Here is a 19116-nt window from a genome sequence, read left to right on the forward strand (position 1 = left end):
AGATACTACAACGGACCAGCTACAAGCTGTCCAAGTGAGAAGTAGGATCGACTTTTTAACCTAACCTAACTCTCTTATATAAAAAAATATATACTCGTAAACAATTTGACAGAGTCTGAAGCTAGAAATTATTAACTTTTTTGCAAATACAATTAATATTATATCAATTTGAAAATATGTTCAAGAATCTTATTAAACCGTCTTATTTCTCCAAATTTAAACGGACGATTTATTACCTGTAATTTTATGTTTCTGCTTCGATAGGTGGCAATCTTTTTCCTAGTTTTTGCAATTTGCAGACTTTCAAAAAGCAGATTTCTTTCTTACCGTCTAGCTCATATTTTACAACACCTTTAGCTTAAGCGTTTTCGAAAACAGGCAACTCCACCAAAATAGAAACTTTTTTCGAGCAGGCTTTCTGAATGTCAGCATTTACTTATTAAATGGCAAATCTTGCAGTTCCACTCGATGACAATATCGAAAAATTACTTGATCCTTGGATAACATCACAAGATGAACCGTTTTATTGTAATTTGCCCAAAAAAAATGGGAAAAGCTTTGACTAGTGATGGGCAATATTTTGAAATAAATTCATTTGTAAACATTTCTTTGCAATAAAATTGATTTAAAACACAGAGAGAACATACATAGTTGCGCATCTAATATAATTTTTCCCTGGTGCCTTGCTTTGGGAATTTCCTGCAGTCTTCTCGATCTCAATATCGATAGTAAGGCCACAGAGTCTGTTGCGTCAACCGCAGGCATCCTTATGGATGACTACTCCTCAAGGACCTAGTAAGTAAACTTCATCTGGTATCGCAAAGGACCAAAACTGGTCTATGCGTGGCTTATTGGCCTACCAGATTAACCTAACCTAACCTAATATGATATTTTCAGTTTCTTAAGATAGCGACATTGTATCATTGTTTACTTTTTCAGATTACCAAATTTACCCTATCTACTTCAAGAACGCATAACTCAATGAAAAAAATGTGCTTTCATTTTACCAATTTTGTATACTTTTCAGACATAAATAAAAAATGGATATTGAAAATATTAAACGCTTTTTGCATTTATTGCTAAAAAACACTCGAAGATCGGGTCTGTAGAAATAAAAAACCCAAATATGGATAAGAACAAGTAAGGAAGGGCTAAGTTCGGGTGTGACCGAACATTTTACACTCTCGCATGATAAAGTGATACTCGAGATTTCATTATACGTCATTTACATATTTTTCAAATACCGTATTTGTGTAAAGTTTTATTCCGCTATCATCATTGGTTCCTAATGTATATATTATACAGAGAAGGCATCAGATGGAACTCAAAATAGCGTTATATTGGAAGAAGGCGTGGTTGTGAACCGATTTCACCCTATTTCGTACACGTCATCAAGGTGTTAAGAAAACATAATATACCGAATTTCATTGAAATCGGTCGAGGAGTTCCTGAGATATGGTTTTAGGTCCATAAGTGGGCGACGCCACGCCCATTTTCAATTTTTAAAAAAAGCTTGGGTGCAGCTTCTTTCTGCCATTTTTTCCGTAAAATTTAGTGTTTCTGACGTTTTTTGTTAGTCGGTTAACGCACTTTTAGTGATTTTCAACATAACCTTTGTATGGGAAGTGGGCGTGGTTATTATCCGATTTCTTCCATTTTTGAACTGTTTATGGAAATGCCTGAAGGAAACGGCTCTGTAGAGTTTGGTTGACATAGCTATAGTAGTTCCCGAGATATGTACAAAAAACTTAGTAGGGGGCGGGGCCACGCCCACTTTTCCAAAAAAATTACGTCCACATATGCCCCTCCTTAATGCGATCCTTTGTGCCAAATTTCACTTTAATATCTTTATTTATGGCTTAGTTATGACACTTTATAGGTTTTCGGTTTTCGCCATTTTGTGGGCGTGGCAGTTGGCCGATTTTGCCCATCTTCGAACTTAACCTTCTTATGGAGCCAACAAATACGTGTACCAAGTTTCAGCATGATATCTCAATTTTTACTCAAGTTACAGCTTGCACGGACGGACGGACAGACGGACGGACAGACAGACATCCGGATTTCAACTCTACTCGTCACCCTGATCACTTTGGTATATATAACCCCATATCTGACTCTTTTAGTTTTAGGACTTACAAACAACCGTTATGTGAACAAAACTATAATACTCTCCTTAGCAACTTGTTGCGAGAGTATAAAAATGAAAACATGTTAGGCAACCTAATATAATATACATATTTATATCTACAGGGTCCGGCACTCGAAGTGTTACCAACTTCAGACCGTTCGCGCAGCTGTCGCACTGGAATCAGCTGTTTATAAAATTGCTCAATGACAGTTCGGAGTATTGTTCGCAAGTGTACGAAAGCGTTTTGCCAAAAGTGAACGCAAAAAAAGTTATCAGCGATGGAATTCAAACGTAATAGTGTGACTACTTTATATTGAGTTGGAAAATCACAGCCAGCAATTGTTCGTGAGCTCAAACATCTTAATGTGAATAAAGTTTTTGTTTATCGCAAGATCACTAGTTACAATGATACTGGTAGCATCGCAAAACGCCATGGAGGTGGTCATCAAAAGACTGCAACGTCACTTGAGATGGTTCGGAAAGTGAAGAAGCGACTTCCACGACGAAGTGCCAATCAAATGCCTAAAGAGCTGAAAATATCCGACCGCAGCATCCGACGCATATTGAAAAATGAGCTCAAGGTCAAGCCTTATAAGTTCCAAAAGGCCCATGATCTCACACCGAAGCAGCAACAAGTAAGACTTGAGAGAGCGAAGCAGTTGCTTCGCTTGGCCGAAAGCGGTCAAATTCCGAACATTGTGTTTTCTGACGAAAAAATTTTTCCAATTGAGCAATTCGTAAACTCTCAAAACGATAGGGTTTACTTGACCGACCATTCATACGAGAATCTAAGTCATCGGTTGGCCACCAGGAGGCAGCAACCGCCACAAATAATGGTTTGGGCCGCTGTCACCGCAGATGGGCGCTCTCCAATTGTTTTCATCGAGCCTGGCGTTAAAGTAAATGCGACATATTATCTGGAAAGTGATTTGGAGGCTGCTTTGAAGCCTTGGGCAAACAAACATTTCGATCGCAAACCATGGACGTTCAACAAGACTCAGCAACGTCTCACAAAGCGCGAGTGAACCAAGAATGGCTGAAAAACAACGTTCCGAACTTCATTGTCCGTGAGTGTGTCAAAAAGCCATTGTCCGTGAGTGGGCCAAAATCGTTTTTTGACCGTCTCAAGGCCATGGCTAAGGCAAAAGGTGGTCATATCGAGCAAAAGTGAATTGGTCCCGAATTTATGATTATTTTCACACATTTTATACTTCAAAATAAATTTAAAAAAATTTCCAAACCGAATTTATGGTTTTTCTAATTGGTTACACTTCGAGTGCTGGACCCTGTATATGAATTTAAGATTTCAATTTTATTCTATATACAAAGTTATTACAAACGATGCTGTTTCTATTAACAATCCCACAACTGTTTGCTGCCATTTATTTTTTGCGGGATCTAAGGTAAATTTGTTTGCATTTGCGATTGTGCGACAAAATAATTTTGCGGTGCCGACAATTGTTACAAATTTCAGCGCAAATGTGTCCTCTATTTTAAAATTCTACACACAAAGTCACGCTTCGACAGTTTGCGTGCAGAGCAGGCACTTTTGTTGAACAATAGAAGGCAAGCAGATTGCCGAAAGAAGCAACAAAATCGAACAACAAACGAATAGTTAATTTGGGAGATAGAGAATGAGTGCAGAAGGGTACAACCATAAAATCAACAATAAAATACAAATACAAACATATAGTAAATAGATATAAAACTTGAAGTTATATTTAATTTTAGAGGTCCATGAAAATTTCGGAAGCATAAAAAAGCTCGAAAAAAGCTCATCAGCAGTGAAAACCAATACTGTTGAGAAGGCGCAAGTTTTATTGGAAAGACACATATATTAATCAAAGAAAGCCTCCTGATTTTAACATTTCAAGTTCTTTGACAAAACTACCTTTCCTTAAAAGTTTTTAGATTCACTTATAAATTTTCATAAATTTTTCGACTACGCTCAAATAATAAATTTATTTCCAACAAGTAAGGAAGGGCTAAGTTCGGGTGTCACCGAACATTTTATACTCTCGCACGATAAAGTGATAATCGAGATTTCATTATCCGTCATTTACATATTTTTCAAATACCGTATTTGTGTAAAGTTTTATTCCGCTATCATCATTGGTTCCTAATGTATGTATATATTATACAGAGAAGGCATCAGATGGAATTAAAAAAAATAGCGTTATATTGGAAGAAGGCGTGGTTGTGAACCGATTTCACCCATATTTCGTACATGTCATCAGGGTGTTAAGTTATATACCGAATTTCATTGAAATCGGTCTAGTAGTTCCTGAGATATGGTTTTTGGTCCATAAGTGGGCGAGGCCACGCCCATTTTCAATTTTTAAAAAAGCCTGGGTGCAGCTTTCTTCTGCAATTTCTTCTGTAAAATTTAGTGTTTCTGACGTTTTTTGTTAGTCCGTTAACGCACTTTTAGTGATTTTCAACATAACCTTTGTATGGGAGGTGGGCGTGGTTATTATCCGATTTCTTCCATTTTTGAACTGTATATGGAAATGCCTGAAGAAAACGACTCTGTAGAGTTTGGTTGACATAGCTATAGTAGTTTCCGAGATACGTGCAAAAAACTTAGTAGGGGGCGGGGCCACGCCCACTTTTCCAAAAAAATTACGTCCAAATATGCCCCTCCCTAATGTGATCCCTTGTGCCAAATTTCACTTTAATATCTTTATTTATGGCTTAGTTATGACACTTTATAGGTTTTCGGTTTCCGCCATTTTGTGGGCGTGGCAAATGGCCGATTTTGCCCATCTTCGAACTTAACCTTCTTATGGAGCCAAGGAATACGTGTACCAAGTTTCATCATGATATCTCAATTTTTACTCAAGTTACAGCTTGCACGGACGGACGGACAGACGGACGGACAGACGGACGGACGGACAGACAGACATCCGGATTTCGACTCTACTCGTCACCCTGATCACTTTGGTATATATAACCCTATATCTGACTCTTTTAGTTTTAGGACTTACAAACAACCGTTACGTGAACAGAACTATAATACTCTCCTTAGCAACATTGTTGCGAGAGTATAAAAATCAAACTTTCGATCAAAATGATCGACTCGTTAAGTATTTAACTCGAATTGGCGTGTCTAGATCTAGAATCAATCCACAAAAATTCAAACAGTTTATGCCACGTTAGCAAAACTTTAGCATATCCTTTCTTGGGAATTAAACATAACTCTTTAGTTGCTATGTATAAATATGCTCAGACTGACTTATTTGGATGTGTGAATTAGTAAATTGGGTTTTAATGAGAGGTTGATGGCCTTTGGACTTACAGTCACTCCTTATTTCATTTCATACCTTTATGTTGGTGGAATCTTTTTTAGGAGTCGGTTTTTTGGGGAGCCATTTTATGACGATCTAGTAAGAACATATCTTAGAATTTCCTTCCCATAGAGCTCCAAATATTACTTCGGAAGCCTTTTGCGAGAAAACATGTCATAGATGAAGGCTTAAACACTTGGGAACGCATATCTTCAGACTTGCCACCGAACTGGTGGGATTAGAAATTAAACGCCAATACAAATTTGTATTAGCGACTAAGCACTTTGCTATTTTATGAGATCGAGCACAGGACTTCTACTTTTCTATGGCTTCCCAAAGTTCTATAGTATATACATATAGCAGACCAAGTGGGATCTCTCTGGATCAACCATCCAACGAAACCTAAGCTAACCTAAATAAATCAACTCAGGCTTTTAAGCTTCGAAACATAAATAAAACAAGTAAGGAAGGGCTAAGTTCGGGTGTCACCGAACATTTTATACTCTCGCATGATGAAGTGATAATCGAGATTTCATTATCCGTCATTTATATATTTTTTTATTTTGCTGTAAAATTAATTAGATTAGTAGTTCCTGAGATATGGTTTTTGGTCCATAAGTGGGCGACGCCACGCCCATTTTAAATTTAAAACAAAAGCCTGGGTGCAGCTTCCTTCTGCCATTTCTCCGTAAAATTAAGTGTTTCTGACGTTTTTTTTAGTCGGTTAACGCACTTTTAGTGATTTTCAACATAACCTTTGTATGGAAGGTGGGCGTGGTTATTATCCGATTTTTTCCATTTTTGAACTGTATATGGAAATATCTGAAGAAAACGACTCTGTAGAGTTTGGTTGACATAGCTATAGTAGTTTCTGAGATATGTAAAAAAAACTTAGTAGGGGGCGGGGCCACGCCCACTTTTCCAAAAAAATTACTTCCAAATATGCTCCTTCCTAATGCGATCCTTTGCGCCAAATTTCACTTTAATATCTTTATTTATGGCTTAGTTATGACACTTTATAGGTTTTCGGTTTCCGCCATTTTGTGGGCGTGGCAGTGGGCCGATTTTGCCCATCTTCGAACTTAACCTTCTTATGGAGCCAAGGAATACGTGTACCAAGTTTCATCATGAAATCTCAATTTTTACTCAAGTTACAGCTTGCACGGACGGACGGACAGACAGACATCCGGATTTCAACTCTACTCGTCACCCTGATCACTTTGGTATATATAACCCTATATCTGACTCTTTTAGTTTTAGGACTTACAAACAACCATTATGTGAACAAAACTATAATACTCTCCTTAGCAACATTGTTGCGAGAGTATAAAAATTATAGCAGCCGTAGTTGAGAGTGTACACGACGACCGTGGGGAGTCGATTCGGCGCCGTTCGCCGTAACTCGGACGTCTAATCAATGGATTTACTGAGAGAACACTTCAGTGAGCAGATAATTTCACGTTTTGGGCAGGTCGATTGCCCAACAAGATTGTGTGATATCACACCGTTAGAATGTTTCCTGTTGGGATATGTAAAGTCTAAAATATATGTGTGTTTAAAAAGTAGAAAATATCGAAATTAATCACCCTTTATATCTACTATATCTATATATTTACTTACATACGTATATACATAGAACAAAATAAATAAATTTCTAAACTTTACACAGAAATTGAATTATTTGTCGAACACATCCTGCAGGATATTTGCCAATGAATTTGAATTGCTGTGTTCACACTCGTGCGCAGTTAATGTGCCACAATATTGTGTTTGTTGTTTGTATTTGTGTTGCCGACAATAATGTATATCAATTAGTGTGCGACACTGAAAAAAAGCAACAAAACAGCAAAACACAAATAAATAATGCGAATGTTTGTGTGTGGGAGTTAAATAACAGAAGTTCGTTGCAAATTGTCAGCCATCAAATATTTATGGTCGCATATGTTTTTGTTCGAAAGTTAAATTGAAAAAACTTTGCAAATGAATAAGTAATTATGTGGCCTGAATTAATTATTTATAACCATTAAGGGCTGGCAGAGCCGACAACCTAACTCAACTTACATGATGGATTACAAAATGAAAGTACTTAATTACAAATATATTTAAATGTTTTTGTTTTTTGATAATTTAATTAACTAATAATCTGAATTTTTTATCAAAAATTAAATGAACCTTTTTACTCAGGTCATTATAAAGTTTAAGACTTGCAAAACTTTAGAAATAGATAACCAATTGACATATTTTACGACAAAAGATTATACCGATATGAAGCAAATCTTATCGTCATAAGTAAAAATCCCGGTAAACCTGCCCAAGCTTATTGCCGTATAACCCACTTTCCTGCAGTAATGAAGAAGCTTTAGACATTGTTCCTCTCGACCTCCGCACACCATCTGAGCCTAGACACTCCCCGACATGGATTCCTTAAAGATTATACCATATCACTTATCGTCATATGTAAAAATCACTCTACCCTCTAAGCCGACAAACGTTGAGCTTGTCAAAATTTTTTCAGTTCAGTTTCACAACGGTATTAGAACATAATGAACAATCCGCGCTTCCTGTAGGGGAAATGCAAAAATTATGATTTCAGTCATCTGTTTGGAGCGGTACCTAGGTGGTGGGTACATAAAGAGAATCTTCCTACAATGCGTCGTCGAAATACAGCACTATACCGACGTTATTTTGGACGTGACAAACTTCATGCAACGTCTTTAACATCTGCCTCCTCAGAATAAGCCTTGACATACTAACTACTACTACTTCTTTGCATGCCCCACTCACCCAAAACCCTTTTTTCATATGTTCCAACACCATCGAAACAGCTTGTTTTTGGCCCTAGAGTTAAATGACTTCGATGATGGTTAATTTTGCACTTTTCCGAGACAGGATCTAACAATAGAATCGCTATACATATCATAAATAGATATACTTTCTGACATCTGATGGAGCAGACATTCTATTAAGGCGAGTAAGCCGATGGATTGGAGGCCAAGCTATTCAAACACGGCTGCGAAGAATTGATAAGGAGCATGCAACATCTTTTTTGTCGAACCTGCGCCATCTACCGTGGGATAACCCTTCTCAACGTCGCATAAATGTTCTATCGAGCGAACTGTGTGAAAGATTAAAGCCCACCGTTAGCAAACTGATTTGACTTTATCAGTGTGAGTTCAGGCCTGGAAAAGACTCGTGAAAATAGGATCGATACACACCACCTGAGCTGCCTTTATGCCGCTATGTCTGACTTTGGTATCCCCGTAAAAAGCCGTATTAGGCTGTGCAAACTGACGTCGAGCAATACCAAAATATCCATAAGGATCGGAAAGGACCTCTCCGAGCTGTTCGATACCAAACGAGTTTCGATTGATGAGCTGTACGAGATATACAACGCCATCGACATAGTTCTGTGAATTAAGCAACAGCGGCTACGCCAAACAGCGAAAACGAAAAACGCTGTTTTAAACTCGGCTATACCGCGTAAGCGCTATCTACGCCAATTAAGAAGAATAAGTCCCTAAGTGTTCGAGATATCTATCTGAAATTTCGCAAACGTTTTCCTCTCTAGAAGAAGCTGGCCTTTTGTTAGAATCGCCGAGTTCGAACAGCTATAGCACGTCGCTGCCCAAACAGTCCGATCATATAGATCAGGCCTGTCCAACATACGGCCCCCGGGCCACCATCCGGCCCGCATAGGCCCTTCATCCGGCCCGCCATCTCTTATAGTCTTTGGGAATCCCAGTTGTATAGGCCTGAAACACGTGATGGATAAAGTAGTGCAGACAGTTAATTTTATACGCGCAAGAGGGCTTAACCACAGACAGTTCCAGGCTTTTCTGGCTGATGTCGGTTCAGATCACGAAGACATTGTATACTTCAGTCGCGTTCGCTGGCTCAGCAGAGCAGCCACACTAAAACGATTCTATTCCCTGCTGGACGACTTAAAGATTTTTCTTGGCAACAAAGACCAAGAAATTACTTTCCTTACTGATGAGGAGTGGTTGGCTGATCTGGCTTTGCTGGTTGATATAACTAAATATCTTTCTGATCTTAACTTAAAACTACAAAGGAAAGACCAACTATGCACACAGTTATACGAACACGTTCTAGCTTTCACAAAACAGCTTTTATTGTTGGAAAAGCAGCTGGAACAAAAGCAGTTTATTCATTGGGAGACCTTATCTATCTACAAAAAGCAAGATACCCTGGATTTTGACAAGTACGTGTTGATGTTACAAAGATTAAGGAACGAGTTTGACGACAGATTCGCAGACTTCAAATCACAAACTCCCTGCATGAAAGTATTTCAAAATCCATTTGATGTTGAAATTGAAGGCGCTGCGCAGAGTTTACAGCTGGAGTTAATAGAATTGCAAAGCAGCTCTCATCTAAAAACAGCATATAATAATTGTCTTCTAACCTTAATTGAATTTTACAAAAAGTATATTACACCCAGTCAATACCCAAACCTTACTAAGCTGGCTATTCAACATTATTCTTTATTTGGTAGTACATATGTTTGCGAGCAGCTGTTTTCTCGCATGAAATTTAACAAATCAGAAACCAGATCATCTTAATTAGATAGCCATCTTAAAGGCATTTTGCGCATAGCCACTTCTAAAACTCCAGCTGACATAGATGCGCTGTGCAAACAGAAAAAATTTCAGACATCTCATTAATTAGATTTTAAGAATTAGAATATCTTTATATGCTAAGGCCATAGTTACATTAATAATAATATATTAAGATTTATGTGATGTTGTTTTTTATAAATAAATTAATATACCAAAACTGAAGGTCATTTTATTTTTTTTTGGCCCGCTACGGTTATGAAAATGCTAAACCTGGCCCTTCACAAAATTATGTTGGACGGGCCTGATATAGATAAAAGTCAAGTTCTGGAAAAAAGGGAAACTCTTCAACGCTATAATCCACTAAGAAATCAGCAAATACAAACGTGACGAAAAGCGAACCGAAATAACATTCTGACCTATGAAAGGAGACCTTGCTTGTCGCAGCTGATTTGAAAAGAATCAGTAGTAACAACTGGCATTTCTGGCCATAAAACAGAGAACTAAATTTTCGAATTGGCCATTTCTTCTACCAACAAAAACATTTGCAACTTTCTCCCATACAACTCATTTTCTCCATAAATGATAATTATATCACAGAAGTCAGGTGTTCAATTCTCAAAAAAAAATCATTTTTAACCCATTAATTGCTGTCACGTGCAATGTGTTAATGATGCAATCAATTACTTGTCACAGCAATGACATTATTGTCCGTAATCAATGCGAAGTTCACCAATACAGTTACGCGCTTCACGTTGCATAACGGCGTCCGCGACATCATGTTGTTGTTGTCGTCATAATTTTCCGCCTGTCAACGCCAAATACGTGGATTTCAAATAAAATCCAATCAAAATCGCAACATTCGCTGCGAATTCATTGGACTTTAACGGATTGCAAATGGAATTTGTCAGCGGTGACAGAAGCGTAATTATTTGCGCGATTACTGCGCCGCGCTCTCCCCAAACTTTGACTTTACATTGAATTGGGAATCGCGGCTTATGGCCCACTAAAGGCTGTATTTAATTAGATATCCTTAAATAAATTAGATAATACAATGAATGCAAAGGATTATGCCATAAAAGCCACTTCAAGACGAAGAGAAGCGGTCAGGCTTAATTTATGGCAACTCAGGCGATTTATTTGCCGCGTTTGGCTGTGACAGCATTAGAATATATATATGTATATATATATTGTTATGTGTACCATATGTATGTAATCTGCTGATATCTTTGCATTGCCAGTTTGGCTACAACTTTGCGGATTTAAAGCCATAAAAATAGTTATCTGTAGTCTACAACTCTTTGGCTAGCCGCCAAGTGGCATGAAATATTGGGATTAAAAGCTTATGGCAACCGAAATAGACCGCAATTTAATGGGCACTCTACCGACTTTCTAGATGTACATAAATACATATGTATGTATATGTAAATAATATTAACTCACGGTGGCCAAAAAACAGTAAGACTTTTTAATTTAAATTTCACGCGAAACCGCATTCGTTGAAATATTTTTCAGATTTCAATGTCAAAATGTCACAACAAAGTAGTCGTTAGCGTTTTGTATACGCTTGTCTTTCTGAAGTACTCAAAGGGAACTCGGCGATTTTTATGCTGAGTGAAATTATTCACCAACAAAGTTCTATTAAGTTTGTGTGCGGATTCAAATTTCTTCCGACGAAACGTTCAAAATGTTTGAAAAGGCCTTCCGTGATAACTGTTTGTCGCGAAGAAGTGTATTTGACTGGTATAAATTACTTAAAGAGGGACGAGAACACGTTGAGGACCGACGAACCACGTACAAGACGATTATCAACATCAACTAATGATTAACACCTCAATGAAATAAAGGAATTGCTACTTGAGAATCAGCGATTAACAGTCAGAGATCTTTCTGATATCGTTGGAATATCAAGAAGAACAGTGAAAACTAATTTGAAAGATAATTTGGGCCTAAGAATGTGAAATCACGATTGGTTCCAAAATCACACAATTTTATCGAAAAACGGTGTCGCGCTAACATCTGAGAAACAATGATTTCCGACTACCAGGATATCTTGAAACGCATTATTACTGGCGATGAGTCTTGGATCTATTCTAACGACTCGTAAACAGAAGATCATTCGACCGGGTATCGTGGCAAAAGTTAGCCAAGGCCGAAAAAAAACAACAAAACAATTCTTCAATTATCGAGATGTGGTGCACTCCGAATTCTTTCAGACCGGTCAAACTGACAACAAGGAATACTACTTGAGTGTTATGCCTTGTCTGCGCGATGCTATTCGTAAAATTCTTGGTTTTTGCACTAAGATAATGCTCCGCTGCATACAGCGTTGATTCTTCGTACGGTTTTCGCCAATTTTTATACTCTCGCAACAAAGTTGCTAAGGAGAGTATTATAGTTTTGTTCACATAACGGTTGTTTGTAAGTTCTAAAACTAAAAGAGTCAGATATAGGGTTATATATACCAAAGTGATCAGGGTAACGAGTAGAGTTGAAATCCGGATGTCTGTCTGTCGGTCCGTCCGTGCAAGCTGTAACTTGAGTAAAAATTGAGATATCATGATGAAACTTGGTACACGTATTCCTTGGCTCCATAAGAAGGTTAAGTTCGAAGATGGGCAAAATCGGCCCACTGCCACGCCCACAAAATGGCGGAAACCGAAAACCTATAAAGTGTCATAACTAAGCCATAAATAAAGATATTAAAATGAAATTTGACACAAAGGATCGCATTAGGGAGGGGCATATTTGGACGCAATTATTTTGCAAAAGTGGGCGTGGCCCCGCCCCTACTAAGTTTTTTGTACATATCTCGGAAACTACTATAGCTATGTCAACCAAACTCTATAGAGTCGTTTCTTTCAGGCATTTCCATATACAGTTCAAAAATGGAAGAAATCGGATAATAACCACGCCCACCTCCCATACAAAGGTTATGTTGAAAATCACTAAAAATGCGTTAACCGACTAACAAAAAACGTCAGAAACACTAAATTTTACGGAAGAAATGGCAGAAGGAAGCTGCACCCAGGCTTTCGCCCACTTATGGACCAAAATCCATATCTCAGGAACTACTCAACCGATTTCAGTGAAATTCGGTATATAATATTTTCTTAACACTCTGTTGACATGTACATGGGTGAAATCGGTTCACAACCACGCCTTCTTCCAATATAACGCTATTTTGAATTCCATCTGATGCCTCCTCTGTATAATATACACATTAGGAACCAATGATGATAGCGGAATAAAACTTTACACAAATACGGTATTTGAAAAATATGTAAATGACTGATAATGAAATCTCGATTATCACTTTATCATGCGAGAGTATAAAACGTTCGGTGACACCCGAACTTAGCCCTTCTTTACTTGTTTTTTTTTAATTATGAAAAAAGTCTTACTATTTTTCGCCCACAGTATGATATTAAATATCGTCGTTTTAAAACGGATTCTGCAAAGTTTTGCTAACGAAGGGCTAAGTTCGGGTGCAATCGAATACCTTATACTTTCGCAACTTGCAAACATTAAAGCTGGCGAAATTTTTTTTCATATTTCAATGATATATTTGAAAGATTTACCGATATTTTCGGTAAAAAGTTCGCAATAGTAACTGCGATCCAAGTATTCGATATCTGGGGGCTTGAATAGTTTTGCCCCTTTTTGGAAAATTTTTGGTCTTAGGTTAGCACAGTCCGAAAGCACTATTCATGTAAAGTTTTATCTGGATGTATTCATTGGTTCCTGATGTATATACTGAGAAGAGAATGCATTGGACCGAATTTAAAATTGAGTTACTTGGGAAGTAGCCGTGAGTATAGTTCGATTTCGCACTGGGATAAAGGAATGCATATGCATTAAGTTTTTAACAAAAAAATTTTATGTGATCCGAATTCATCTGTTTTCACAGGGTAGATAGAGATGCCACAAAGGTCCACCCTGAGCGAATGTGATTAATACACCCTGTCAAGAAAGTATCGGGAATTTATACATAAATAACACGCAAATTTTTCAATCATCATCCAAATTAATTTTATCGCCTTCATCCATTTGAAGCGATGCATGTGTGCCAACGCTTCTTCCAATCGTCAAAACATTTTTTATAGGCACTTTCCGGGATGGCCTTCAGCTCTCGCGTCGAATTTGTTTTGATGACTTCAATTGAGTCGAAGCGTGTTCCTCGAAGTGCATATTTTAGTGTGGAGAATAAGAAAAAGTCACAGAGGGCCATATCAGGTGAATACGGTGCTTGCTCAATGATATTTATTGAGTATTTAGCCAAAATTTAGCGCAAATGCGATAAAAAATTTTGTAAAATTCGACAAACATTACTGAGGTCGACTGACATAAACAGCGGCTGTAAACATACTGGTTGACAGATCGCGCTAATTTTTGGTATCATAATTAAGGACAGTTGTACCAACGTAGGAAACAAAATTTACCTGTCTTCCATATAAGCGCGAGATGAGAGGGGGAAATGAAGAATTCCCGATACTTTCTTGACAGGGTGTATTGATATAAGGAAGGATTTAGTTTTCCTAGCTATATTACATGGGCTGAGAACTATCAAAGACCACTTAACGAAATCGGTGAATCCAAGAAGGTAGACCTGCGAACACAATGCTGGCTTGAATAGACTCTCAATGCAAAATATCTGTTTAAAAAGAAATTCGAACAGAAGTTTGCGCATATGTCATGCGATGGAGAGCATTAGATCTTCCAGGAGGCTTCTGCTCCCGCACACAAGAAAAGACCAGCCATCAGTGGCTTATAAGCAACATTCCTGGTTTCATAGCAGCAGATGATTAGCCGTCAGGCAGTTCGCATTTGAATCCATTGGACTACAGTTTGTTGTTAGTATTAAAGTACATGGCTTGACGACTGCCATAAACTGCTCTTTTTTCAATACCAACAGAAATTGTGCGTGCTAATCCATGATCAATGGTCGAATCGTTTGAGTTGGTTTTGTGTGAAAGCAAAACGATAACATTTGGAATAAATTGAATGAAATTTTGTCCATCGCTTACTTAATATATATGTATATTAATAAAAAAATAACAATATTAAAAATGTATTTAAGTTTCGGATGTATAACGGTCTAAACTTGGAACAGAAGCTATGGCAGAACTAAGTAAATGATTCCTTTTTCTCTCCTTATCTATGCTGCTGCTTAAACTCCTTGAATTTCTCATATTTCTATACATATTAACACAAATATCTTGCGCATTTGCTTTTGCCAGAGAATTTTTTATTCATAAATTGCTCTAAAAGGCACTGCTTTAATTTAATTGATGTTTACTAAACTTGATGCAATCTAATTAGGCAGTGTCAGCGTTTAAATGTGTGCATGAATGTGATTTGATTTCCTTTGCCACGTGATGCAAATACCAGCTAATACTCAAATTAATTATAATTATCCCTTAATGAAGGCAAATTGTGGTCATTTGAAATTTCACAATTTAATGAGTTGACCAAATTTTGGTAATTTTGTAATTTTATCTGCGTTGATGGATTTCATAATAAGTGGTAATTACTTGTAATATGAGAGAGTTAAAACATTTCACACAGAAGGCGCTTTACTTGTAACGGCTTCGCACTTCATTATTGGTTTGCTTGTAGTGGGTGTTTGGAGGCTGATGAAGGCCATTAAGAGAATTTCATAATTATTTACACATCAGATTGGTTATCGCTCGAGCTGAAAATGGCACTCATCGCCGATTGATTTTGAAATCATGGATGACAGATATTTTTATGCATATTCCAGGTGCATTTGGAGATTTTTCTTTAACTACCAGGGAAGCTGCAAGCTGGAAGGTCCAGCTTTAAACGCCACAGAATATTTGGAATCCATCAGGCACCAAACCTGGAATGGCTGTTTACAAAAAGCATAAAGGAAATATTTTATACCAAACGGTTCGAGCGATGAAACGAGATAGTAAGATTATAAAGGCATCAAAATTGCGCAACCAGCGCTAATGGCGCCCAAGGTGGCTGCGCTCTCACCTACTCACCTAGCAGGAAGACTGGTTTATCATTTCATTTCGAGGTGCAAGTCATATCCAAACAAAGAGACGTAAATCATTTAGGGTTAAAGGGTCGATTCTGCAAAAACGCAAGCAAGGATCTCGGTTGGACAGCTGTGAATGCCGATCCGATGTGACACCTTAAGGTTCAATGTATTTTTCATAAAGGTTTTCATAAAACGACAAAGCGCTTTGAGTTTGTCTGAAAATTTCGGAAGCGGCTAATATCAATTTCACCTGGTTCGCCGAAAGTATGAGCGGCGAGATATTTTAATCACATTCTTGCAAAGACTGAACAATAAAGGAGAAGTGCTTGGATCTTTTCAACTCAATTTTCGTAGTACTCGAGGTCAGAAGGATCGCAGTCGCATGGAATTCGCGTTTAACCGACGTTTGCCAGGCTCAAGCGAGGTCCATAAGTCCAGCGTTAGAAAGGAAGCGGACAACGGAGACCCAGTTCATTCTTACCCCGTTCACCGATCCTGCAATGATCAGGCACCCAAATGAGTCTAATAATGAAGTAGCATAATACCATTGCTAGACCCCCTAGCAAAAGCATAGACACTTTTTGACTAACTTTGAGCATTTAGTGAGCGAGCTCAACGCAAGTATAACCTCTCTGAAAGACTTTGGAGTACAGCTAAGGTGGGTGGAGAGCTACTTATAGAAAACTAACTTGCCAAACGTTCGTCCAAACTCAATGCTCATCTTATTTAGTGACTTGTTCTCCGCGGTACACAACTGCGATGCGTTTAAGGGAGCATGTTCCTGTTTGCATCCTTTCGTATACCGAGCTTACCTAAACTTTAAAGCAACCTTCCAAACAATCAACGTACCGGCAATATCCACGGGTGCTATTTAATGTGTAGGGAATGTGGAAAAATGTCCAATGTGGAAAAATGTCCAAAAGACCTCACACTATGAGGCTCTATCATGGGCCCGATGATTCGGTTTCATCCATACCCACGCGCCTACGAGTTGTACAAAGCCGTCAGAGCCGGCCAAGAGATCGTTGAAGACTGACGCGTTCTTGTACGACTCGTTCCGATGAAGCTGAATTTTCTTAAAAAAGAGTACCGTGTAAAATTATAAAGAGTCCATTTGGCAGTTTGGAGGCATTTGCGTGAGAACATCTGTCGAAAATTGCTGGAATTGTGGAAGAAGATTTCATGGGTTTTACACGAAAAAATTGGGACCGAATTTAAAGTCAAAAACGCACTGAATACCAGTGTTCAACCACCATATTCACCGGATTTGGCTCCGTGTGATTTTCTCTTGTTCTCCAAACTGAAATTGCCACTCCGTGGAATCCGTTTTCAGTCGATCGAAGAGATAAAACAAAATTCGCTGAAGGAGCTCAAAGTGCTTCTGAAAAGGGTGTTGAAGACGGGAAAAACAGTTGGCATAAGCGTATTACATCTAATAAATAATTAAATATTTTGCGTTTTATTTGCAATTTCCGGGTACTTTTGTTGCTCTCTAATTCTAAGATTCTCAGCTATTAGATTCACTTAGTATACTTATCAAACTTAACTAATTATTATTTTTGTACTCACTTGGTCTCATCTTTGGGGCATGGTATGAATTTGATGCATTCTCTCTTCTGAAAATTTGTCTCAATCCAGCTGCGAGGTGTATGCTGCTCATGCGAAATATGCCGTTATTCCGTGTGGCGAAAATGGCGAATGTTCATTCGTCAACACAGTAACAAAGTCAGTCAAGAAGAGAAATGGTAAAAAACAAAAAGATTAGCGGATTCAATTTTATGATATTTTTGTTTGTTTTCCTACAAACTAAATTTCTTTTTTGTTTTTGTTTTTTTACACTACGTTCAGACAGTTGAAAAACGTTAAGAATTATTTTCCAAATTGTTTTTGTTATTGTTGTTTAGTATTGTACAATTACCAACAACACTGAAACGGAAGCACAATAGATAAATATAAATTTGCATAGTATTTATGTATGTAGATCAAAACAGCAACAAAGAAGACAAACACAAAAACAACATAAACACACTAAGTAAAAAAAACCCAAAAACAACAGATAGTAAAGTAGTGAGAAAGTGTTGGAGCGTCACAGAGAGCGACGGAGAGTTAGTGAAATTGAAAAGTAAATAAATCTTAGTTGAAACGAATTTATAAAAAAAAAACAAGTCAAAGTAAGCGGTGGAGATGGAAAAATCTATGTCTGTGGTTTGCGTTACTAAAAATTAAAAACAAATTTCAGTAAAATAAAAGTTTATTGCGAACATATTCATAACATTTGCCAATCGGGTGCGAGAGAGTGCTTTGAAAACATACATTAATTATTGGAGTTATACTTGTACATAAGGCGACACATTTAGGGTAGTGGAGACTTAGCAAGTGCGATCTCACTTAGATTGACTATTTTGCACAATGTTTTTACATTTCATTTAAATTTTCAAATAAAAAATTTCAACAGCGTGTTGCACTTGGAGGAAACGTATACGTTGAGGTATTGCCTAGCTTTAGGGGCAACCAGTTTTATCAATTAAGTGTTAATTATGAAAAATTTGTATGCTTTTTACATTAAGTCTTTTATCATTTAACACTAATAATTTTATCATTAGGTAACATGCGCTTTCACTATTCAAATGGGGTCGGGTAATCTCGGGCATTACTGCTGGTGCTTTCAACCTTTTAGCCTTTTCGCACAGCCAAATTAATTTAGCACATTAAGATTATAATTGAGTAACTAATTCGCGCCTTTCGCACAACCAGCTACTCGATTAACGATACACTAGATTAAAGATTAACTGTTATACTTGGTTGTGGTCTTCATTCTGTAATTTGTTTCTGTTTGTCTGTTTGTCTTAAAATTCATCAGCTGATTGCTATTCTATCAATGCATACAACCGAATTTACAACCTGAACAACAACTGACGCGCTAAACGCAGCCGAATTTACAATTTGGACAACCCACAACAGTATTCCAGTTCAACTAGAGTCATTCCAAATCAAGACGACTTATTCTAGTTTCAACTAGACTCATTCCAGTTTTAACTCAATTTCAGTTAGACTAAGAATTAATGTACTAAAATAAAATTTGTATTTGCATAGTAAATCGACATAAATTAGAGCTTTAAT

The 19116-nt window shown here is 37.5% G+C and overlaps 1 protein-coding gene across 16 annotated transcripts in view; it reads right to left on the reverse strand.

The window, feature by feature from the left end:
- The window catches only part of LOC126755064 (transient receptor potential cation channel trpm), a 316113-nt gene that overhangs the window by 118964 nt on the left and 178033 nt on the right, over window positions 1-19116 (reverse strand). For all 16 annotated transcript variants that reach the window (XM_050467362.1, XM_050467363.1, XM_050467360.1 and 13 more), the window contains one exon: window positions 17566-17648. In XM_050467362.1, the coding sequence (XP_050323319.1) occupies window positions 17566-17648 (83 nt within the window). The remainder of the gene's footprint in view (window positions 1-17565; window positions 17649-19116) is intronic.

The sequence above is a fragment of the Bactrocera neohumeralis genome, chromosome 4, assembly GCF_024586455.1.
Source record: "Bactrocera neohumeralis isolate Rockhampton chromosome 4, APGP_CSIRO_Bneo_wtdbg2-racon-allhic-juicebox.fasta_v2, whole genome shotgun sequence".
Classification (NCBI taxonomy): Eukaryota; Metazoa; Arthropoda; class Insecta; order Diptera; family Tephritidae; genus Bactrocera; species Bactrocera neohumeralis.